This window comes from Phalacrocorax carbo, chromosome 6, assembly GCF_963921805.1.
Source record: "Phalacrocorax carbo chromosome 6, bPhaCar2.1, whole genome shotgun sequence".
Taxonomy (NCBI): domain Eukaryota; kingdom Metazoa; phylum Chordata; class Aves; order Suliformes; family Phalacrocoracidae; genus Phalacrocorax; species Phalacrocorax carbo.
In genome coordinates, this window is record NC_087518.1 from 13,247,688 (window position 1) to 13,272,936 (window position 25,249).

Here is a 25,249-nt window from a genome sequence, read left to right on the forward strand (position 1 = left end):
CTCCATGCCCCTCACCATGAAAAAGTGCAGGGCCGTCCCCCGATGGTCACAGAGACATTGCTGCCGGCATTGAGGTGGCTGCCTTCGATGGCGATCCAGGTGCCGCCGGACAGAGGGCCCCGGGCTGGGACCACGCGGGAGAAAGTGGGTGTCTGTCAAAGGAAAAGAGCATCCCTGGTTCGGATGGGCTGGGGACAGAAACCCCTGCCCCCAAGCAGCCCCAAGCGGGTGATGGGGCTGTAGAGGAGACGGACCATGGGACAGCAGCAGGGCACAGTGCTGAGGGCTGGCAGCACCAGCAGGACCGCAGGGAGGCAGAGCAGTGGCAGGCTTGGAGAAATTCAAGCTGCATGACCCAATACCTGCCCAGGGCATCACCGCCTGCCCCCCAGGGAAACAATGGCCAATTTTCCAACTCACCTGGAAAACCACCCCAACCCACCTGGGACCAGCCCTGTCCCCCAGCACGGGGCTTACCACAAAGGTGAAGCTCTTGGGGGACGTGGCCCGGTAGCTGGGCGAGCAGTCACGGATGCACACTTCTACCCGTGCCTCATGGACCTTGTTCAGGCTGGCATTTCCAATTTCACACACGATCCTAAGGGATGTGGGGAAGGAGACCTCAGTGCCCCGGCACCAAAACACTACCTGAACTATGGTGGGGATGGACTGGCTTCAGAAAGGGGCAGATCTGGCACCAAGCAAAAGTCGCAGGTGCCAGCAGCATTCTTGAGAAACTGAGTCAGTGGCTGTTGGCACTACCAGCTTCCCCAAAGCCTTTGGGCTCTTCCCAGAGTGACCACAGCCGGCACATTCTTCTCTGCCAGTCCAGCCCAGTCAACCCCATATCTTCTTGCAGCCATGGGCAGCATTTGAGTGGCAGCACCCTGACCCCCATGTACTGAGGTGACCTGAAGCACACCCACCCCTCACCAGGCACTTACTGTTCAGCACTGATGTACTCGCTCTCGATGGGGATGCACGGCACTTTGCCGACTCGAACACCCCAGCGAACATCTTCAAACTTCAGGCCCAGGTTCTCTCCAGTGATGGTCAGACGGGTCCCTCCTTGCCTGGGGCCAGTCTCGGGTGACAGCTAGGAGAGAGCATGGCCCATCAGCTGAGGGAGCAGATCCACCGCGACACCTCGCTCAGGGAGGCTGCAGCCCAGGAAGCTGTGGGATGTGTGTTACTCCCCCACGAGCAGTGAGGACAGATGGGTTATGATAAATGCCAGCATGTCTGCAAGGAGCATACAGAGCAGGAAAGACCACCTAAATGACAGTCTCATCCACAAATCCTCCCAGTAACAAGCCAGAAGATGCCAGATGTGTCCAAGCAGAGGGTTGGGGTTTGGACGCCCTGCTGCAGACAGAGCCGTCTCACAGGTAACAAGGACACAGACAGGAAGGAGCTAGGGCAGCCTCAGTCACAGCTCCAGCTGAGCTGGCAAGGAAGCACATGGATCTGCATGGCTTTAGGCCAGGTCTCACATACCCAGGGATAAGGTTACCATGTCCAAGGTGTCCTCAAAGAAGAAAGCATCTCCACCAGGTCCCTGTGCATGGCAGGCAGAGGGAAGAAGGCTTTCTCTCTGCCAGGAAACCCTGTACCCAGGCCAGCTGGGAAGGGAGGGCACCTCACCCCGGTGCCGCGCCTCATTTACCAAGATGATGCCCAATATAATGGGCAGGTGTGGCCTGACAGACGGCAGCGGGATGAGGAATGAATGGAGGCATGGGCTCACCACTGCCTCCAGCCAGGCAGTTTTACACCAGTGCTCACCAGCCCTGGGGCCCAGCGCCCACCTGCAGTGCTAACTGGGATGAATGGCAGGGCTACATGCCCTGGCTGGGACCAGAGACAGGGCTGGGTCACCCGTGACACCAAGACAGAGCAGGGGAAAAGGCAGCTGCAGGCATCAGGCAAGGGAGAGAGTAACAGGGGCTGGATCGGTCCAGGAGGAAGGTGTGTCCTGATTCAGGGGAAGGGACCATTTGTTGCAGGTGATGCCCCTCTCCGCTTGTGCTCCTGCAGCAATGACAGAGATCCCCTCTAGCACCAGGAGGCATCTGCCAGTGCTAAGCCCACCGCCTGGACAGGCTCACACTGCAGCCATGCTCACACTGCGACTAAGCACGTGCAAACTCTTTGCATTCCTGGCAAATCTAGGCGGCTGCAACCCTGGGGCCTGAGCCAGCTGGAGCCTCCTCCTCCTTCTCCTCCTCACACAAGGCTACTCCTGGATGCCACCCCCGCAGCAAGAAAAGGCAGATGAGCAGAGGGTGGGAAATATGCAGCAGTGGACACTGTCCACATCCCCAGCCCTGATGTACCACACAGAGCTGGGGACCATTTCTGCAGGGCCCCACCGCAGCCATCTCCTCTTGGGTTAACCACCATCCTCCAGATTCACACTGGGCTGGTCACCTTCAACACACTCGAACGGGGGCAGCCACTCCCTCTTGCATGCAGGCAGTCTGGGGGACATGTTCCAAGGCAGCAGCAGAGCTGAGACCAGTGCCTGGGGCCCCAGCTCCCACCAAGGCAGCCACAGCTCATGATTTACATGGCCAAAAAAACCCTCCAGGGCTGCGGCGAACTACTGTTAGCCTAAACCCAGCTCAGCCCCTGCCCAAGTCTGGGATCAGGGGTCATTACAGCAGCTGCAGCCAGCATCAGGTTGGGTCTTCCCCCTAAATCGAGCTCCACCGGGGCAGCTGGCAAGAAGCGGCTGTTTGTTTGGTGTTTCTAAATGAGTGTTAAAAGCTGCTCCAGCGCATTAGATTCCTCCTCCTCCGCAGCAAAGCTGACAAGGGCCACGCGTTCAGGGAGAAACAAGCCCAGGAATGAAATGACATCGTTGGCCGCCCAGCACAGGAAGGTCAGGGCTAAACAAGGCACGTGGGAGGAGGGAGCTGGCCAGGAGAATGGGGACTGCCCTGAGCTTCCCCTTTCCCCCCTCCACCTCTGAACCCCCGGCCCTGGCAAACATGGATGCTCTTCCGCTAATTGGTTTCACAGGGTCCTTCTATATCAACAAGCAAATGGCTCCAGTGGGCGCAAGCAGTGGGCTCACTCCCAGCTCCGGTGGCTACAGCATGGCCAGGAGGTGCTGAGGCTGAGGGGCTCCCCCTTCCCAGGGGAAGGGATATTGCTCTGAGGGTCACAGCCAGCACGGGGCAGGACCCCACAGAGGTTTGGAGGGGGCTTGTCCCTACCACTGAGTGACAGGTGATTCTTCTCCCATGGTCACCTCCCAGCTGAGCCCCACCACACATGAAGATGCCTGCACCTAGCTGGCTGGGTTGGAAGGAGGCTCCAGGTCCCCACAAATCCACTGTAGGAGACTCCTCTTTTCCTCAACCATCCCATGCTGACCTCTCTGCACCAAGCTGCTCTCTGGACCATTTCCAAGCCTGCCAGCTGCCCAGGGTGTGGGACAGGGGTTGTGGGAAGCAGCAGGCAGGCTGTCGGAGGAGGATCACACCAACAGCTACACACATCTACACCGACCGCCAGCTCCCAGAGCACTAACTCAGAGCAGCACCAAGGTCAAGCCCACCTGACAGACCTGTTCCTGCTGCACCTGCAATTACTGCAAAATTTCATAATGATTCAGGGCAGGAGAGCTGCCACCGAGGGTGGACGCCATCAGCTGCTGGGAAGCTGCTGTGAGCAGTGTGCAGGTGGATGCCTTCAGCCCTGGCCATGTGAACTCAAGACGACAGGGCACAGCCTTCAGCAAGGCCACTCCGGGCAGGACCTACCCACCACGGTCTCCACTCCCGCCATCCCCCGGGGCCCAGCTTTGGGAAGTTCAGCCTGAACATGGTGGGAAGCTGTTGGGGACAGGAAGCCCTGCAGCACCACACACAATGGTGGACCTCCTTTATAGGGAGGCATGCTCTGGGCTCGACCCTGCTCCCCCAGGGAATGGATCCCTTATCCCAGCACTCTGCCAGCCCCAGGCAACTCTCTGGAGGCAGTACTTCTTGCAGGCAGGGCTCTGCAGGCAGGGACGTGCCTGGGGGAGAGTGTATCCCCTCTCTCTGCACAGCTGCCACCCTGCACACCACTTCGAGAGGCAGGCAGTGCTGGGGAAGGCACAACTCTCATTTCCATCCTCCATCAGATAAGACCATGAAACCCAAACAGATCAGATCCTGCACTAAGGCTTCAGTAATTAACACCTGCGAGGCTTGCCCAGCCATGGGTAAACAGAAGGTATCCAGCAGAAATACCCACCAGTCCCTCCTCATGCACTTGGAGCCCAGCCCAACAGGCATGTGAACATGAATACGCACAATCTTATTAAATGAAGGTCATAAAAGCTGTCAGGGAAGGGGGGTGATGAACTACCGGCACGCATGGTGACAAGAGGAGGAGCAATGTGGAGCTGCAGCTTTCCTGGGATCCTCTGGCCACACGTGGGAGGAGCACTGGGAATCTCAGAGACAGGCCAAAAAGCCCAGTGCATGGGGGTAGTGGACAGAGAATTTTAGCCTTGGAAATTACAGTGGTGACAAGAGATGCTCAGTCCTAAACACCAAGTAGATTTGGCTGCTGTAAGGTGCCACCGGAAAGCCCCATCCCTATCCCCATCTTCCATCTCCCATCCTGATCCTCCAGCACGGGGCACCACCACCCATCCGTCCCCACGTACCTTGGTGATCTTGGGGTCAGTGCAGCGGCTGTTCCCGCTGCTAGCGTGCATCCAGCTGCTCTCGTAGGCTAGGCAGTTCTGCCGCAGTGAGCAGCGCCTCTCCAACACGCACCAGCCGCACTCAAAGCGCGGGTCAGCCTTGAGGCACAGACCACAGCTCTCCCGCAGGGCTGAGCACTTGTATAGGTGGGCTGCAATGGCAGGAGGAGCACGGGGTCAGCATGGCCCACCCCAGCTCGCAGGCACAGGGTTTTGGGGAGAAGAGCACCCACTCTCACCCGCCCCCAACGCATGCATGGCACCAGCTCCCAGGGGAATAAACCCCCATGAGCAGGAAGCACCAGCACCCTGGACTCAATGATGAGGAAGAGCTTTGGCCTCTCTCCCAAAGCTTCTTGGAAAAAAGCCTCTTGTCTAGAAACCCGTCTGATCAATGCAGCCAGAGCATCACTCCCTCTTGCAAGGTACTGGTACAAACTGCTGTTGGGGTGGGCCGGAGGCTTCAGTGGGCACTGGGCTGCTTTCCCACCCTGTCCCATCCTCACTCACCCTGGATGTTCTGGGGGTTGTCGATGACAAAGTTCCCATTCCAGACCACAGACAAGTTGACCGGCAGGTCGCTGATGTCATTCCCTTCATAGAAATACTGCAGGGGAGGACAGAAGTAGGTAGAGCCGGTTAATTGGTGGGGCGAAACGACCCAGTGAGGGGCACAGAGAGGCATATGACCCCATTACATGGATGTCTCCCAACAACCCAGATGAGAGGGATGGGGGCCTGTTCGGACCCACTGTCTACGAACAGACAGGTCTAACAGCCACTGGTCAAAGCATCAGACGGACCACATGCAAACCAGTAGGCTGGACTGGCAAAAAAAAAAAGATAAATCAGCAACATAGAAGGTTTCTAAATAACCCAAAACCCATTAGCCCAAAGGTTTGAAGCTGCTGCTGCTAGGAGAGGAGAAAACAGATGGTATCTCTGCAGCACAAATGTACCTCTCCCTGCCAGGCACCCGAGCCCTCCCCCACATCTTCCCCACTCCACAAATGCTCATTCGGATGTTTGGGATCATGCTCATCACTACTGAAGCTCAAGGAGGACAAGCTGGGCACATGGCAGAAGTGGATTCTGCAGAGAAACCCCAACACCCGGTGTAACGCAGCCGTGGGTGGGACAGAGCCAGGCACCAGTCTGGTACTGTGCCAGCCCTCAGAAAGGTCTTGGGAGAGCATCCCTCCCTACCTCCCCTGCCTCCCCATGCCACCTCTGCACCACACCCCCAGCCACCCCACTCCCAGCCCCATGCTGTGCTTAGCCATCAGCTGTACCCAGCTCCAGGACCAGCATCATCAACCCGGTCCCCCAAGCTCCCATGCAGGGAGGTGACACCAGGTGATCCTACCCCCCAGCTCCAAGGCACCCCAAACTCAGGCCCCAGCACCCACTACTGTCCAGATGTACCTTCGTCCATTCCTCCTTCCGGCCCAGCCAGCCACTCCTCCCCATGCAAACCCTCTCCCCTGCCTCAAAACCCAAGCTCCAGCCCTGGCAGCCCCATCAATATTCCCCGCACAGCCCCTGCACACAGGCGGAGAGGTTTAATCGATACAGAGGCAGGAAGGCAGTCGGAACCGTCCCTGACAGCTAATGACCTCCTTCAGCAAGAGATTCCCCGCTCCTCGCCCGAGAAAATGACAGGCGTGTCAGGAGAGATTAAATGAATGATTCATGGGTTGCTGGAGTTTGTTAGGGAGTGGTGGACGCGCCTGGAGCAGCTCACCCAGACACAGGCCAGCCGCAGCCTTGCTACCACCTCCAGCCAGCCTGAGCATCAACTTTTGCAGCCCTGGTGCCATACCTGGAGGAGTTGGCCCCAGCATCTCCTCCAGCACTGCCCCAGCTGCTGCCCTACAGAGCACATTAGTCCCTGCCAGCACCCGGGATCACTCCGGTGCGTCCACTATGATTGACCCCCTTCAGAGGAGGTAGGGACAAGGCCCACAAGAGAAGCCAGTGTGCCCAGGTGGATGCAGGAAGCAAAGACATGTTGGGTCCTTCTCACCTCACCATCAAAGCTGGTCCCCTCCCACACTGAGTCTCTCCCAACCAGGCAGCATCATCAGCCACAGTCCAGCATCAGACACAGCACCAACATGAGGCACACGCCCAATGTGAGACATGGCCACAGCAACACACCCCTCCCTTGACCCTACAAGGTGCAAATGAGAGACCAAGCCTGGTCTTCTGTTACACCTCCAAAGCTTTTTGCTAGCGGTCCTAAGTCCAGGGGCCACCTCACCCAAACACAGGCTGGAGGACCCCAAAATGCAGCCCTCCCCAGGAAGGAAGGCTGATGCTGATAAACTGCATGCAGCAGTTGTAAGGCATGAGACACCCAACTGCAAACTTAACCCTTTCTTGAGTGCCCAACAGTTGCACAACCACCTCTCCTCTACAGGAAGAGCCCCATCACCCCCCACCATGCAGCCTCTCAGACACACACAGCACCCCTCACAGTGTTTGCTCAGAGGACCTTCAGCCACATCTCCACCATGCACCATCTACAACCAGGGCCTCTCAGCAACACCCTTATCACCAGGTCTCAGATGATACAGCCAGAACCAGGCTGGGAGTCCAAATCTGTTCACCTTCCCCTATCCTACACCCACCCGAGGACATCCCTGACAGGACCATGATGAGGAGCAGGCCAGACCCACAGCAGTGAGCAGAGACCATCCCCTGGCAACGAGAGGGAGCATGTGCTGGAGAGGGCGGCAGCAGCACCGGAGCAGAATTTAGCTGTGACGAGCCACGTGGCAGCGTAAGTGAAATTGGCATTTTCAATTTGTACTCTGACATGTCTCATTTGGGGCCCTGGCATCTCGGGAAGGCATCCAGCCTGCAGCTGTCCAAAACACTTATTTGCATCTCTCTGCCCCGGCTGCTTTTGGAAATTAGTTCTTCTGGGACGCGGGTTAGAGGAAGAAGAATAGGGGGAGAAGGAGGGAGGGCATTAACTCTTCATGCACCGGCCCCAAGACAGCACATGCACAAGAGTCAGTGTCCCTCTGCAAAAGGACAGGGCTCCCCCTCTAAGCCAGCATGCTGAGGATGCTGAATTTGCCACGGTATGGAGCTGGACTGGATGGTGGGTTGCTGCTTCAGCAGCTGGAAGCACAGGCCTGCATGGAGGGAAGCGGCAGGAGTTTTGCACCTGGCTGGTGTTTGCAGCGTGGGATCACCAAGGGAAGGCAGAGAACAGTTAAAAACATGTCCTCAGCATCTGTGTGTCATCAGCAGGGTCTCACCTGCCCTACAGAGATGTGCAGCAGACCCACAGCTTGGATGCCATTGCTGGTCCCTGTAGGATGCCAGGGCTGGATCAGCAGCTCGGCTGCATGTGGGCAGGAGCTGTGGCTGTGGGGGCTCAGGGCTCAGCCTCCTGGGATGCCACGATTCATCAGATCCCTCTCTAATTTCCAAAGCACCTCTTGTTTTAAAGGACATTTTCAAAAGGCCTCCCTAAAGATGCTCTTGCTGTAACATGGGCAGGAAGGCACCCTCTCCACCCACAGGCACAGGCACAGCCAGGGACATGGCAGCAGCCCAGCCATGGCAGCTGAGCAAAGCAGCAGCCACTTTCCAGCCCTGAAGACCCCGCAACTGGTGTGAATCAGGTGGGGGGTGCTTACAAGTCTGTACATCCCACAGGACCCAGACAAGAGCCCATGGGCAACCAGGCCATCCCATCACACTGGCTCATCCCTGCTTCTGGCTAACATGGTGCTAAATATCCATTAAACACTTAACTGTTATCAACTTCCTGGTTAATCAATTGCTGTGGCTGGCAGCGATTCAGGATGAGCTGCAGGAGGGGAAGCCAGGGCACATGTGAGCAGGGGGATGCACATACCCAGGCAGCCCTGCTAGGAGACTACCTTTTGCTCTACAAAGGTGCCCAGGAACCCCTGGCTGTGCCGACTGCCACAAGTACAAGTTATAGGAAAGGGACGTTTGCTCTGGGAGCAAAAAAAATGACAGGCACAGCCCCAAGAGCAAACCAACATCACCCAGAGGAAAGATGTGTGCTCATGCAACATGGCCCACAGAAGGGGATGGGAGAAAAAGATGTCATTGAATGAGTCAGCAACAGAGATGTGAACTTCTAGGCTCCTTATCTAGCCAGCCTTTCCATCCCTTTCTGGAAGAGCCCACAAGGTGAGCATGGAAGGGCCAATGGAGGATGTGCCAGCCCCACCAACCTGGATACAGCTATTCCCAGCAAGACTGCCTTCTGCAGGGACACGGTTCAGGCAAGAGGACTCCTCACCTTTCTCAAGGCTCTTCACCCAAAACCAACCTCAGGCATCTTCCCAAGTAACAGCCGACAACCTTGTGTGCTTCCCATGGCTCCAATTCTTACACCCACCCCATCTCCCCATAGGGGATGCCCACCAGCCTGGCATGGTGCAAGGGCTGTGGGCGCCATCTCCCCTGAAGGCCTCACATTCGGTTCTAGCAAGCCCAGTTGCTCACCACCCGCTGGCAGTGATGGGCACCAAGAACCACTCAGCTCCCCTGGGGGTGAGGAATTCAGTAGTCCAAGGAAATACCTCCAGAGAGCTGCACTTCCAAGGGACAGAGGCGCAGCTAGCACAGGGGCACCTGAAATCTTGGGGGTGGATTGCACTGAGATGCGCTTCAGGATGCTCCTGCAAGTGGTGTGCCAACTAGCCGAAGGCACTAGCCCTTCCCAGCCAAGATGAGGCAGGGCGGCCCCACGGCCATCACACTCCTTGCTGCAGGGCATCCATCCCACTCCAGCCACAGCCTGCACAATCCAGCAGGGGAAGGAAGGGAGGGACCCTGCTCCCCAGGGAAGTCAGTGAAGGAGCTGCTCCTCTGCCCACTGTGAGCAAACCCACATATCCAAATTTCCCTTGCAACCTCCCTCCCTCTCACATGCACCATCCCCCTGGGCTGCATTTCTGGAGGAGCGCTTGGGCTGCAGCTGTGTCCTATTTTTCTGTAGTTGATGACCTCAACTCCTTCCCCGCACTACGGGGACGGCAGTAATGTACATCGCGTCTCGCCAGGGCTCAACTGCAATTCATCATTATTTTATCTGCTGGAATTTAATTGGATCCTATCAAACTCTCCTGATACTCCCTTTTCACTTTAAACACTGCTGCAGGAAAGATAAATGTAGGCACTGCTAGGACGGAGAGCACAGCTTTGTTGGCGAACAGTGCCGGGGTTGTGGGCTCCAATCCTGTTTCCCTCTCCATGGCTGGTTAATTAGAGATACATATACTAGAGGTGCACGGCGCTCAGAACAGGGCATGTGTGTATGATTTATGTTCCTCTATAAATACACCCTAGGCCTAGTAAAATACCGTCATCCACACAACAGCACAACTTGACGGTAACGCTTGGCCTCTAATTCTGGATCTCCTTGTGGTCTTTTCACATAAATCTCCTCCTTTCCTCCCCCATCACACGCAAACTTCTTTGCCTGGATTCCTCCTGCCTGAAATTCAGCAGGTCATAAGTGAGAACCTGAGACCCTGGGAATATGTCAGAGCAACGCCCAGGCTCCGCTGCAATTAAAAAATACCCAGAAAATGTAAATCTACCATGTCATGCCTGCCATCCCAGTTTGCACATCTGGGGCTGGGCGGCCTGGCCTCAGCATCCGCACTGGGTACCACTCGCATGCCCACCCCACCAGCCCAGCTCGCGCTGCACCCACATCACTTTTTCATGGGAATAAGCTGCTCCTGGGTGAACATCCCGACCCAAGCCTGGCCAAAGGGGAGCAACCACCAGAGCCACAGCCAAAATGGGTGGGCAGCTCATGCCGGGGAATCAGCGAGGAAGAAGCCAAAAGGGAGTTGGGGTCGTGACACAGCTGCTCCACACCACGCAGGGCTTTGGTTAAAAGGAAAGGGAAATAATTGAGGCATGAGGCTTAATTTAAAGTGCTGAGACGACAAACTCAAATGCTCATGGAAAGGAGATCAGGGGTTCTTCCTATTTTTACATTTAAAGGGAAAGGGCAGCTCTAGTGCTATTTCAGCCTTAAGAGAAACATTCTGGAGAGAAACAGCCAAAGCCTTGGCAGTGAGAAACACCTGTAGTCATTTTGCCAAGGCCAGGACTAAATCAGATGAAGTCCAATGTTACAAGCAGTAATGCAGATTCAGGACTGTGGTAGGACTGTGGTACTTCCAACAGCGAAAATGTTTGGGGGTTTTTGGGGTTTTTTTTGTTGGTTTTTTTTCCAGCAGTTGGAAGGATGAGCCCTGTTTAGGGGCGGCAGATGAGAAAGAATGGACAAAGGCAGGGATGCTTGGAAAGAGACATTAAGAGACAGGTGACAATTTCTCCATCCTTCACTGCAACAAGCAAGCCTGGAAATGTCTGCCTCCAGAAGATGTAAAGTAACCAGTTAACAAAAACCTAATTTACCGGCAAAGAACTTATTTTCTCAGTTAGTCTTATCTTTCATTTTTGCTTCTTTACAATGCATGCGGGAAACCTTTAGGGTTGCTTTCCCTTTGAAGAGCAGAAAGAGACCAAAGTGAGGAGGCAAAAAAGGGGTTTTTCTGCTTGCTTTTGCCCTGGGATATGTGGCAAACTTCAGGCCTGGTCTCCCTTGAGTTTGCTGAAGATCTATTTTGTGTCTCAAATGATGTTTATAGGCGATTCTCAAACCTTAATGAATGGACTGCTGAATATTTAGCCAAGATGTCTTTTCTTCAAAGTACTAACAAGTCATTGGAGTTTGACAAGCACTAAAAATAAACAAAAGGCAAAGAGCTTTAAGCAGGCTTGACTTATTATCCCTTCCATTCACCCATGATTCAGGAAAGCATCCCTAATTCCGTGGAATAATTAACCTCTTGTTTAGATACCATTGAACTCCTAGAAACAAAGTGCGCTTAAATGCCTTCCCAAGGCGAGGATATCCATTCCTCACTTGCTGGCTAGGAGGATGTCATCCCTTCCTTAATTTTTCACTCACCAGTGTCCTCCACACCAGGCAAAACCTAAAATCCTAACTCAAAGGATGAATTGCAATGGAAGAACCCATCGGGTCGTGGGTGGGTGACTGTGCAGGAGCCTGAAGTGCTATGAACCAGCCAGATGGACTGCAAAAAAAGATGGGGAGGGGACATCACAGGAGTGTGAATCTGAATCCCCTTCACCATAAAGCAGCCTGGCTAAATGCCCTCTAATGTTAAAGCAGGTGAGCAGACCTTGAAAGCAAGACAGCTTCTTTCAAGACAAAATGCTATTCTTCCTTCTGTGAAGACACCCTGCTCATGAAAGCAAAGTCTCCTGCCTGAGACCATAGCCCCACGAAACTGCTGCCACCCACTCCCGTGCCCATTGCAGCCCACAACCTCACACGTGCTCTCTGGCCGATTTGCTTTGCTTTCCAGGCATCCCTGGCAATTTTCAGGTCAAACACTCAGCTCTGTGTGGGGACTGTACGGCAGGCAGGCACACCTCAAGCTGCCCCATCCCTTTGGGGAAGAGCTGCAGAGGCCATGCAGCTCATGACACTGGTGGTGGCAGCCACAGCACCCATTGGGAAACACAGGCGGTGTTTTCTGCTTCTGCCTCTCCCTCCTGCCCTGCAAGCTGAAACTTACTGGGGAGAAGTAAGTCCAAATGATTCAGACCCCCTCTCCAAGCCTCACCTCCGTTAGGTAAAGGCTCTGCTCTGGTGCAGGCACCTCTCCCCTGACAACCCTGCAGGAGCCATCAGGCTACCGCTGCTGGCACTGTGCAGCTTCTCTGTAGGGAGTATCCCGCAGCTCATACCATCCCAAACTGCTTTAGAATGAACTAAGCCAAACTGCACTCTAAAGAATTGGGCAAGAGGGAGCTGCTGGATCTGCCAGTTGCAGGCAGAGACGAACTAACGGGAGCCTGGACTGGCCGAGCGGCTCCAGCCAGACAAGGACATGGCCCACAAGACTTCCTATGCCCCAAGCAGATGTGGTTTTGGCTCCCAGGTGCTCACACAGCTCTGTGCCCAACCCGTGTCCCCACAGGCTGGGCTCTCTCTTTAGGACAAAGAGACTCTATTTCTTCCACGCTTTGCAACAGGGCAATGGCTCCTCCAGCCCATTTCCAGCCACACATGCCCTGATAGTGATGCCAGGCACAGGCACATTGCAGCACAGACCTTGGACAACCAAGCAGGTACCTGGTGTAACCGGCCTCCTGCCGGGACAAGGGTGGCTCGGCTGACCCCCAAGAAACCTCCCACATGGCTGTGATGGAGACAGAGCAGACAAGCTTGGCTACCAGCAGCAATGAGACCTCAGTGAAGGGACCCACACCAGGGAGATGTCTCTTTGCACACACATCCACCATGTTCTGCTTGAAGCACTAGCACCGAGCTGCGCAGGCAATGGGCAAGACCGGGTCCAGGGGCAGATCCATGTGGTGAAGCCCTGGTGAGGGTCACAATCAACACCAGGGACAAGCAGCCAAGCCAGCTCCGCTGGGCAGCACTCCACCTGGCTTCTTTCCTTCCCTGAACGCAGCAGCAAGATGACAAACCTTTGCTTAAGCTGCCTCGCTAATGGCTTCTTGCAGCAGAGCCCTGCGGCAGGCACCGCTCCGGCCCTGCGGCTCCCTGGAGCCTGCACTTTGTGCCGCTGCCTGCATTCGCCTCCAGGCCAAGCACAGATCCTCCACCAACATTTCCAGCCAGCAGCTCAGGACGGAGAGCATTTCTGCTCCTCACAAACTGCATGTTGCCAAGAGCGAGCCCCGGCAACATGGCATTCCCCCAGCATTGCCACCCAGGGCAGGAGCCAATGACTCGGGATGCTCCTTCTGCCCAAAGGCTCCACAGCCCAGGGAGCGCAGGAGGAGGGAGGGAGCCAGGGCTCATCTTCAATGGCCTCTAAATGTCACTCATGCCACCAAAGGACAAGGGAGCAGGGATGGGCACTGCTGTTAGGCTGCAAATGAGCTTTCACAGTGTGAGTGATGGAAAACAAATTTTAAAAGGATTAAATAGGAGGGAGAAGGGAAGAGCTGGCTCCATGTGGATGAGGGCAGGTCAGTGCAGAGCCCAGCAAGGCAGCTGAGCTGCCGAGCAATGCTGACTCCCTTCGGGTGCTCTTAACACTCTGGGTGGGTTTGCTTGTGGGCTTGGTGCTCCCAGCACAGGATTGCTGCGCAGCAACGGGCACACACACACTCACCGAGGGGCCAAAAACACCCTCTCGCTTAGGGATGAGGCAACTGGAGAGGGCAGAAGAGGCAGAGCTGCCTGCAGGAGACAGCTTAAGTGACAGAGCTGCAGGGAGCAAGGACAGAGAGGAAGGGAGCAGTGCACCAGCAGGGCTGGGATGGAGAGCAGGCAGGCAGGGGGATGAGGTAGCTGCCGGTCGGAACCGGGGGCGAACAGGGGCTGCAGGGGAGGAGGGGAAGCTCTCGTAGGGCTGACAGGCACAGCTGCACGCGGGGGAGTGTGCACAGCGGGACATGGAGAAGGTGTTAGCTCGATCCTGCCTGTAAAGCAGGATGGCTTGGTGTCAGGGGGAAGCAAGAGCAGGCAGAGGGGAGGGGGAGGCAAGGCTCCGGCACGTCTGGGCCAGCTGGCTCCAGTCCAGACAACTTTCTTCAGCTTTCCAAAGCCAATTTCCTTGGAAGTGCTCCTAAAGCCTGGTGGCTCCCCTGGGGCAGCTCTGACGTTGATCCTATCCAGAATGACCCCAGGCAGCAGCCTCCCCATGCACCTGGTGGAAGCAGGGGGGAGCCCACCCCACACCCCACAAGCACCAGAAACCCGTTACCTGCCCACAGGAGAGCAAACCCAGCCATGCAGTGAGCCAGGAAGGTCCTGGGGCAGGACAGGAATGAGCAGCCCGCAAACGAAGCACGCGCCAAGGCAAGCCGCACACTCACCGAGGTGTTCTGGCACTGGATGCTGGTGCTGTTGAAGCGCAGGGCAGTGACACGGGTGGTGCTGCCGGGGATGTGGAAGATGCACTCGTAGTTGCGCTGGCCAGACTGCGGCTGGGGCAGGTTCTTGGCCGTCAGGGTAATGGGTTTCACCACGCCCACGGGGATGTAGATCTGGGTGGAGGGCAGGATCTGGGGGCAATCCTGTAAGGGGAACAAGGGGCAGGTGATGAGAGGGGAACACCACAGCCTCCCCTGGCACCCCCTCTTGGCTGGCAGGCTGGGCAACGTGCTGTGAAAATATCACCCTGAGCACATGCTTAAGTAAATCCTTATGTGCAGCCAAGCCCAAACCAGCATCTCATGGCTGCTCTGACCAATGCCCTGAAGACAGAAAAGGAGAGCACAGAGGAATCTGGTAGCAGGGCACTGCATTGTTTTCCACAGCTCGGGTTGATCCAGGTGGGAGGTGGGGAGAGGATTCAGCTACGGGACCTGCAACCTGGCACTGCGACAGCAGCCCATGTTTGGGTGAAATGACTGATAATGAGATGGGTTTTAATGCTACCATTGCAGTCAGTAGGTTTCAGAGCTAACACCCACTGGGCTGTGCACTGTCAGGCTACCCTCTCAGCCCTCCTGTTTCCCTTACAGCCTCCATTCCCCTTCCTTCACGAACGGACTGAAAAGCCTTTTCCCCATCTGACACTGCAACATGCTTCTGCAGTGTTGCAGAGAACCTGCGCTGCAGCGAATTTTGCTGCTGCTGCCTCTGTCTCCGGTCAGCTTGAAGCAGCATCACCTCAGACAGCCTGTCTGCAAGCTGCCCAGAAGAGAGTGCCTCCAGCCAGGGGATGCTGGTGAGTCCAAGCAGGGGAGGAAGGCAAGGGCAAGGGGCTCGGCACCACCTTTTCAGCTCCCAGCACTCCCTGGGAGGGAGCTGTCAGGAGGGGAAAGCACTCGACTTTTAACAGCCCCAGGCTCCCAGCTGCTCAGGGGAGCCAGTGAGCCTTGTGTGCAAAGCACAGGGGAGCAGGAGGGAGCAAAAATAAATGAGCACAAGCACCAAAACAGCTCTGCAGCCACTTCGGCAATAACAGCGTGATGCAATCCCATGCCAGACTTGCCGAGCCTGGTGGAGGTCTCGCACCTATGGCAGTGACTCCTGGAAGCATCAGCTTGAAATAACACCAAAGGGGGATAACGTGCACTAATATGAGCTGCTCCAAAAACAGGAACAGCAGCAGCAGCACCGGTGGTGGATGCAGCCATCCTCCTGCTCTCACAAGGCTGCTGACAACCACGGCACGGCTGCAGGGGCAGCTCTCGCCCCAAGGCCATGGGCAGCCACGCATGGGCAATGCTGCCCAGCTGCCTCCCACTGCCCCACAGTGAGCCAGGATGGACCCTGCACAACACCGGGCTTTATCTCAGCTTGTAGGATTAATCTAACTTTCAAATGATGCAGACAGGAACAAGAAATTGTTTAATTTAGCAAGTATCAAAAAAGCCAGCTTGTTTTACTCTTTAGGTTTCCTGTTCTTTGCAAGCCTCTATTCCCCAAAAGTGCAATTTTTAAGGAAAGAAACTATCCACAAAACATGCTAAACAAAATGAAAGCAGTGAGGAACAGTGGTGCAAGCCCCAACCCAGAGATGGTGACGGGGCTGGGACAGTCTGGGGACCCTTGCTGCTGCTCTGCTACCTCCCTGCTCCATATCAGGCTGCCAGCCTGGCTGGGGTGGTGGGTAAGTCCAGGCTACCCCAACTGGGCTCACTACAGATGCTCACAAGACCCATGCCGAGAAGCGCAGCGGGCACGTGCGTCCCTCTCCTTGCACAGGCAGGCAGGCAGGCTCGTTTTGCTGACTCGTGGTTTGAGACAAGTCCCCCCGTGACATCACATGCTCCGCATCTGCCGGCAGAAGTGTCTCATCCAGCAAAAATGTCAGCCCGCGCCCAAACAGGAAGCACCTGGTGCTGGTGGGCGCCCAGGGTGCCCAGAGGTGTGGGGGCACTGGGACAACTCATTTCCCCTACAGGCAATTCCAACCACTGACAAAACTCACTCTGGCACTGCCCAGCACTTATATCCCTCGGGAATGCTCTGCACAGCCCACAGAGTTCCCCATCCTGCCAAAAACAGCCCCCCCGGCAGAGCCCCGGCTCCCAGGAGCAGGGAGCTATGAAGGGATGGGACGAGCAGAAAAGCAAGACTCTGACACACGCATTGCCAAACATTGCACAACTCAGATTTTCTCCATTAAAACCGTTTTTCTAGCTGAATGAGAACATGAAAAGGGTGTCCAAGTTTGGATGGAGAGGTAAAAGCTTTAGAGTCACCCTGAAAATGCTGCTATTTGGGTTTCTCTGGCAGCTCCCAGCTCCAGCTGCAAGGCTGTGCCATCAGCAGAGATGGGGATGAAGACAGTCTGGGGCTGGCTTTTGAGGGTCCCTCACAAAGTCCTTAGCCATTCCCATTGGTGGGAGAATGAAGAACAAACACAAGGTGAACCTGCTCAGACTGAATGAACATGCTTGGTCCCCACTGGCCAGGACCCTTTCATCCTCAGTGGAAGTGCTGCATCAGCAGGCAGCAGGGACTATCACAGGAGAGCAGCTTTTTGGGATGGGAGAATCCAGCATCCATCACCAAACACCCTGCAGCCACTGCTGGGCACCCTGAGCGGGGACAGGCAAACAGCAGCCGGGGATGCTTCATCACCCCTTCTCCACCCTTGAACTCCAGAGCAATCCACAGAGGACAATCTCCAGAGCCCAGGGTTCAAAGCCATCGCAGCCAGTGGGCAGGAACATCCTTCCTGATGCTGCCGTTCCCAGGCACATTTACATGAGTGGTGGCTCCTACCCATGCCCCATTCCTGCCCCACCACCCCCCAGAAATCCATGCAAGCACCGCTGGCACACCCAAGACAGCACTGTGGGTCGCTTTTTGTGTTTTCCTACGTAACAGCTGCTTTCCCACACAGGAAGCCATGGTGAACCACCCATGGGAACCATCAGGATGGAGTTAAGCGCTGCCGTTAACCCCCATCCCCGCCTCTCCTGACCAGTGCCCATCACGCTCCAACCAATGCGGACAGACCAAATCCTGCTTAAAATAACCCTCCCAGTTAGACACCCTCCCACAGAGGGGATGGGGCTGGACATCCACCATTAGCTTGTCCAGCAGTGCCACGGGCTGGCACCGCACCCCCCTCACCCGCCACACTGCCCTGCTGGGGACTGGGACCGGATGGGGACAAGATGTCTCATTGCAGCCGGGACGCACAGGCCACAGCAGCAGCTGATCTGAGGGTGTCTCACCATCCCCACCGGGAACTGCTGAGGCCACACCAACATGCAAACAGACTGAGCCAGGCGCTCCAAACCTCAAGCCAGGCACCGCTCCAGGTCCCAGTTGGCCAAAAAGGTCTGCCAGGGAACAGCCTGCCCATGCTCAGGAGTGTCATGAGTTCCCAAGCAGCTGGTCCACAGGAGAGCTACACACATCCCAAAGACAACACACCTGAGGGGTACAGCCAGATGCTTTCAGATTCATCTGGCAGGGAAGGGGGAAAAGCCCAGCAGCCTCCCCCATGCCCTTGGCAAGGGAAGTGGGCAGACAAGAACTGCTAGGCTCCAGTGGTCTGGACACCACGTGTTGTGTTTGCAGAATCAACACCAGGGCTGGTGGGAAGCATGACCTCAACAGCAGGCTTCTGAGATGCCTGGGACACACCAATCCCTCGCCAGATTTCTTCCAGGCACAAGATGGGAGAAGAAAGCCTTTTCTCATCTTTTCATGTTACTGAATCTCCCCTCATGGGCTGGCCTTGTTCTGGCCCATGCATCACACGCTCAAGTACCCATGAGCACGGTGCAACACCCTTGCACACAGATGATACCTCCAGGGAGGTGAGGAATGGTGCCAGAGCACAAAGTTTGGCTGTTTGGTGGAAGGGACAGCGGAAAGCCACCACTGCACCATCTGAGAGGCATGGAGCGCTGGCAGCGGGGCCGCGGCACCGCCCAGGCCGCTGCACGCTCACCGGCAGCACAGGGGCAGGAGGGGCTGTCTGACGAGCAGAGTCTTGTTCCTGGCGCTCACCTGTTGCTGTGCAGAAATGGCAAGTACCAACCCCGCCTGCCCATGTGTGGGAGCGATGGTTGGGCTTTTCCAGCTCTGCCAATGCTCTTGGCTGAGAGGCAGCTTTGCTCATCTCTACGCCCGAAATAAGGATCACAATGAGAGCCCAACACAGCCCTGTGCAGGGACACCACCATCTTCCACAGGTCCACCTGCTCCCGAAATCCATGAAGACTCCAAAGTGCAGCCGAGTACAAGACCCAAGCAGCTCTCTTTGCAGGCTGCAAAGCCAAAATGTTCCCCCATAGACACAACAGCTCCCCTGGGAGAGGCAGCAGGACCAGGGGCTCCGGTTTTCCAAAAGAAAACTCTATAGAGCAGCTTGGTGGGCACTCAGTGTCCAACCAAGGTCAACCCATCCCAAGGGAGCTGGGAAACCATGCAGGGCTCAGCCCCAGTATACAGGAAGATGTTCCTCCATTCATTCTGTCCCCAGCACAAGAGCAATGGTGCTGCTGGTGGCTGGGCAATGGTTGAGTAATGGTCCAGCTCTCCTGTCCTCTTCTAGAGAGCTTTAGCTCCTCAAATGATGAGAGAAGCAGAGGGGAGAAAGGGGAAAACAATAATTGGGGTGTCTTGGATGCAGATGGATCTGTCTGACTCCACACATGCTCCCAGCACAGCACAGAAGCAGGGGGACACAGGGAGGACAACAGCCCTGATCTAGAAGGGTGCCCAGGAGCCCACAGGCCCTCACCAAAGATGAGGGCAGACCTCAGGAGACACAAATTACAGAGGATGGAGATTCGCTGCTCCTCCCAAATGGGGAGATGCAGGGGCAGACTTCCTCAGTGCCAGCCAGGACAGCAAAAACCTAGAGGGACATCTTGGCTGCTTGCCTTCACATGTGGTCTGTGAAGTGGAGACAAGCCTTTCTTGTTCACCTCTGCTCTTTGGGACCAGTCCTGTCCTGGGAGGCTGATGGGACCAGAGTTCTGCTGGAGCTCAGAAACCAAATTTTATCCAAAATGATCTGGGCTACCGCTTTCTCCAGGACAATGTTCTTTTGAGCCATTCCCATGAGGACAGCACTTGGCTTTGCTCCCAGCAACAACCATCAGCCAACAGGACCTTTAATGCTGGGCCCCTGCCCAAGCAGCTGGAAACCCAGGTAAGTTCAACCAGAGCCCACTTCCAGTACAGGGACAGGGGAGAAACTGTCATCCCCAAAACTCTCCCTTCCAGACCCAAATCATCATTTACTGCTGAGCCAGCAGTTGCTGGCCAGACCTCCAGACCCAACCCAAGCAGCCACCGATGCCACCACAGGCTAGGGACGCCGGGACCTCTGGCAAGCACCCTGCCAGCAACAGGTTTCCCCGGTGGGTGGCACAGATGCTGCGCAGGATGAAACCCCACAAAAGAACATGTTTCTTAGCAAAGCATTTGAGACGAAGAAGGCACAAGGTACAGTAAAATGGTTTGCTTTACGGATTTCAACCTTCCCCTCTCTGAAAACAAGTTGTTCTGCAATGACAGTTCAAGCTTGCTCCCTTCAAAAACATCAAAGGAAAATGCTTTAGTGTCTCTGCCTTTGTTTTTACGTTCATTCAGCCTAAGTGTTCTCGGCTGTGCCCCATTTCCCAAGCAGCCTCTCCACAGCGGCACTCCTCACCAACGCAGCCTCTCCCCACTGGCATGCAGTCCCAGCAGCGCTTCCCACTCCTCCCTCACTGTTCCCCGGGTAGCCCCAGCACCCCAGGCAAGGTGGTAGGCAATGTTCCCAAAGCAGTTTGTCCTTCTCCACCCTTCCCCATAGGGCAGGGGGTCATGACAGGACTGGGACAGCAGAGGGGAGCCGGCTCACGTCGCCTTACCTCGGAGAGCTTGACGCGTCCCTCCAGGAAGGAGCAGTCAGCAGCGTTGTGGGTGCAGATGTGACGGTACTTGCACCAGTGGCAGGGGAAGGAGCCGTTCACGCAGGACAGGCAGCTGCAGAGAGAGAAGTTGGCAGCATTAGGGCCATTGCAAGGCAAGGTCCACCAGGGCACTTCTCAGGATGCTTCCGTGGGACAGCATCCATAGGTGATCCTGTATCTCTGACCCCTCAAGCACAGGGCAAGGGCTGTGCGCCAGCAGGCTGGGAAGGGGAGATGACTGCACACCCTGGACCCTCAGGTTTTACCCACAGCAGGGCAAGGGGAAATGGCCTTTCCAGCACTGCAAGGCTTGTGCCCCAGCCAGGCCAGCCACAGTCCCTCCTCCGCTTGGCAAGCTGACCCTGCCTGCCCCACTCCTGGGGTAGGGCCGAGCTCCAGACTTTGGAAGCTTTATTTGGGTTTGCTGAAAGGCGATTTTAGCAAGAGGCAGCAGAACAAGGGCTCTGCACCGCAGGGAAACAGGGGAGAAAGGGCCAGATTAATGCATGCTCATTGAGAGGAAAATTATAACTGGCAAAAGGTTGGGTCAGATTAACATTTCGGGACTGTAGCGCCTTTCAGCTGCTCACAATAGGTTGTGTGTGACCCCCTCCCTCGGCCCCCCTCATCCTCAGCCCTCTGCGGCCGCGCGTGCGTGTGTGTGCTTCCACCCCCTCCCTCCAGCCCACAACGTTTCCATCGCTCTCCCCAGCCTCCTCTCCAGGCTCTTTGTGTGGTGGGATTGTGCATGCCCCCCTCTCCCTGCCTCTCCTGGTGGATGCACTGGGGCATCCAGGGATGCCGGGGGCACCCGGGGATGCCAGGAGCCAGTGCTCTGCTCTGCACCCCTCTTCCTGAAGAAATGAGCCCCAGGGACCTGGTGCCTTTTCCACACACAGGAGCGGAGATACAGAGTCCCCTCCTTGTGCAGCCATCCACATGAGCAGCATGCCAACAGCCTGTCCCCTTGCTAACTGTCCTCAAAAGCACGCCTTCCCAGCACCATAAGGTATTCCTGTTTGCAAGCACAGGGGACCCGGCAAGCACCCCAGCCAGAGGGCAGCTTTCAGCACCCTCACCCTCTGGGTATGGAAAGGGCTGAGCCCTCCCTGCCATGCTGTCCCAGAGCAGCAGCAAGGTCCCACGTTAATGTAGCTAGTCTTCAGAGGGCAGGTCTGCACCAGGCATGTCCTGTGCAGCCCAAGCTGCCCTCCCAAGGAGGAGACAGGAGAGATACTGAAGCATAAGCTCAAAAGCAAGAAAAAGAATCAGCCTTGTTTTAAGAAAAAAAAAAAAGAGGGGCAAGGGTGAAAAGCAGCAGCACCATTTTTCTCCCTAGAAGGCTCATACCTGCCTCTCACTGATCTGAGCACGAACAGGATCAGGCCCAAAGCAATTATATTTAAACAAAGGCAGGATCTTCTGAACACAGCTTTGGCAGAAGGCAGGCAGCCCTGCCCAGCCTGATCCCGCTCCTACATCACATGCTACCTCTCTGCCTCTACCTGCCAAGAAACGACAGGGAAAACACAGCATCACCGTGCGAGGTAGCAGAAAGAAAACCTTCCTGGAGAGATGGATCTTTGGGTGGCAGGGCCCAGCATGCTGAATCCCTTGCCCCCAGCAGATTGCCACTTTGGAGGCGTGGGGACAGCACAGGAGGGAGCCACAGCAGCAGGCAGCACAAGGTGTGGGTAGCACAAGGTACAAATGCACACCTAGGGCTTCACAGGGCCACCACTCCCTGCCTGCCCCAGGGTTTCTCACACCATTACATACATATACAGCAAGAGCTTCCCAAATCCATGCGCACACTACTCTAAGGAAATATTTAATTAAGCTGCTTGCAAAGGGGGCTGGAAGTCATTTCCATGTTTCGCTCACATTTTCACTTCCAAATGAACAGCCCTTTTAGCTTTACCGACAAATATGCTAATTGAGATGTTCCTTATGCAAATATATGCAATTTTATTTCAGCTGCAGAGATTCAACTTAAAAGCAGAGCCATAGCCTCCTATCTCTGGTTGCTTTGATGGAGGGAGGTGCAGAGGGTGGGGGGAGCGGGGGACATAAAGCAAAAGGACCGCTCCTGCCCTCCCAATAAGGGCTCAAGCAGCGACCAACTGGTGGGCAGGCAAATCCAAGATGCAGAGGCAGCAGGGCAGGGAAAGCAGGGGTTAATCCTCATGGAAGTTGAGCAGCCACAGGGAGGTTATTTAAGAGAGGAGTGTGGTCCAAGCAATTGCAAGCCATATGCTGGGGCATAACCACCAGCCCTACCATGAAATTGGCCCTCCACAAAGGAGAGATTTTCCAGCCACAAGGTCTTTCAGGGTCTACAGAAAGACTCTCCAGTCCCCTCTCCACCACCTCAAAGCAGTCAGGTGAAGCACCTGGCACAGCCCTGCCCCAGGCATCCTGGCCCCTGGAGCTGCAGCTCCGCTCTGCAGTTCTTTAGGGTCAAAGCCAAATCTTGGCTCTTTTGGGATGTTCCTCACCCAAGGGTCTCCTTTATCATTTAACTACTGCAGGTCCCAGCTGATCTCCTGGTCTCTGCTTGGCAAAGGACCTAAAGCACCTCAGGTTATCCTCCACATATGCCCCGAGGTGCCTGGTTATCCCACTCCTACTTCAGCCCTCTCAGCTGCTTCTAACTTAACCGAGGTATTTTTAAAGCCCCATCCCCAGAGACTGTTTTCACACCCTTCCTTCTGCTGAGGTTCTCCATCTCCATCTGCCATAAGGACATCAAACACCACCATAAGAGCACTCACCACCACACATCTCCCTCCACAGCATCTCTGTTGCATTTAGAGCCCATCTGGGTCAGCACCTCCCAGCTGGCCAAAGACTCTGCGAAGTGGCGAGCAAGCCAGCGCCCGGGTGCCAGTAACATGGTGAAAACCCGTTTCCAGCCTGACTAGGTCCTGCGGGCCTCAGCATGTCCATTTGACCACCCCAGCTCCCTGCAAGGCTGCCCAACCCAGGGCAGGAGCCAAGGAAGGGCTTCCCAGCTGCAGGTCAGGCTGGGCAGCGCGGCCGGGGCCATATCCCCAGTGTGTCCGTGTGATGCTGCTGTCTGTTCCCAGCACTAGAGCAGGTTGCTCGGCAGCATGATGCCATCTGTGCCGTCTCTCTCCTTCCCACGGTCAGGCACTCTTCCCTCATCACTTCTTGCCTAAGAGGCTTTCATCACTCCTGATAATTAGAGGGAGGTTCTCCTTCATGTGTTGAATTCCCCCCCTCCCCGAAGCGTGCCAGGAGTGCGAGAAGCCCAGCCAGGCAGAAATTGGAGGCTGGGGGTGCAGCACAGACACTGACCCACAGCTTGCTCTCCTTCTGCCTCCACCCCAGACCTGACAGGAGCCAGGTGGAGAAGCCCAGTCTGGGCAGGGGGAAGGGTGTCAGACCCACCGGCAGCACCCCTTCCCTTCCAACATCCTCATGCAAGAGGAGTGGCATCAACCTCAGACCCGCATTTCAGGATCACTTCGTGCAAAAAGTGCCCCATCCCAAAACAAGTCCAGGCTCACTGCCTGTCTGCAACCTCTTCCAGAAAGAGCAGGGAGCCCTGCAGGGAGTGGGGCAGCTGTGTCCATGTCTGAATAACCCAGAGGCAAAACTGGAGCCTCCCCACAGCCTCAACACTTGCCTCTGACTCACTACATAGCGGGTCAAGACCTCCCAATGCTGCTCCCCTCCACTTTCCAGAGCAATCCCAAACTTGCTGAGGCTGAGCTAGGGAAACACCTGACATGGCTGCAGAAAAACAGCAGTGCGGAGAGGGCAGCAGGGCAGTGAAGGAGCGTCTCAGAGCTGGGCGCATCTCTGGGGTGGGTGCGGGGCCACAAGCATTCTGCAGGGGTGGCTTCAGGGACCAGTTCCTTGCTGGGCACATGGGCAGCTCTGAAGGCACCTCCGGCTGCAGCTGTCTCAACACCTGATCAGAAGGAATGCTGCAGCTGATGAGAAGCCTTGGAAAGCCAGCAGCACCAGACCTGGGCACCCCACTCAAGTCTCCTTCCCATGCTCCCAGCCCCAGGCATGCCATGCACAGAGGACGCGTCTGTTCCCTTCTCTGATCTCCAGCCCAAAGGATTCAAGAGCTCTTCAGTGCACCAAGTGGGGAAGGCAGAAAACAAAATCAGCATCCACAGGGGTGAGATAAGCCTGAGCAGCAAACACGAAAGGGACGGGGGGGTATGAGTGTTGCACACGCGCATGCACTCACGCACACACACACGCTGAAGCTATTTCCATGGAGCAGCACATTCCTGGAGGAAGAATACGGAGCAAAGGGCAGGGAAGAGGGACATGGGCAAGTTCAACAGCACCAAGAGCAGAGTAGGGGAAGTCCATTGAGAAGGGAAATGATAAACATGGTGCTGATGGAAACAGCACACGTGCACGCACAGCACAGCCCACTTGCAAGTGCTCCAACTGCTCCTCAGACCTCCTCTTGGCAAGGAGGATGCATCCTTAGCAAACACTCAGCTCTGGCATAGCCTGCATCTGGAGCAGCAGCTGTCATGGATGAGGGACTGAACTACAGTGCTTTGGTCTTTATATCCATCTCTCTGCCCCAGGGAGGGGGGGAAAATCCTGAAGAGCAATAGGAACAGTTAGTGACTCCCA

At 55.8% G+C, this 25,249-nt stretch overlaps 1 protein-coding gene across 2 annotated transcripts in view; it reads right to left on the reverse strand.

Annotated features, from left to right (window-relative positions):
• Positions 1-25,249, reverse strand: part of PLXNA1 (plexin A1) — a 121,745-nt gene that overhangs the window by 33,284 nt on the left and 63,212 nt on the right. For both annotated transcript variants that reach the window (XM_064453745.1, XM_064453746.1), the window contains exons 9-15: positions 20,573-20,687; positions 14,609-14,809; positions 5,216-5,312; positions 4,667-4,857; positions 945-1,096; positions 478-598; positions 16-152 (exon numbers count right to left, since the gene is read on the reverse strand). In XM_064453745.1, the coding sequence (XP_064309815.1) occupies positions 16-152; positions 478-598; positions 945-1,096; positions 4,667-4,857; positions 5,216-5,312; positions 14,609-14,809; positions 20,573-20,687 (1,014 nt within the window). The remainder of the gene's footprint in view (positions 1-15; positions 153-477; positions 599-944; positions 1,097-4,666; positions 4,858-5,215; positions 5,313-14,608; positions 14,810-20,572; positions 20,688-25,249) is intronic.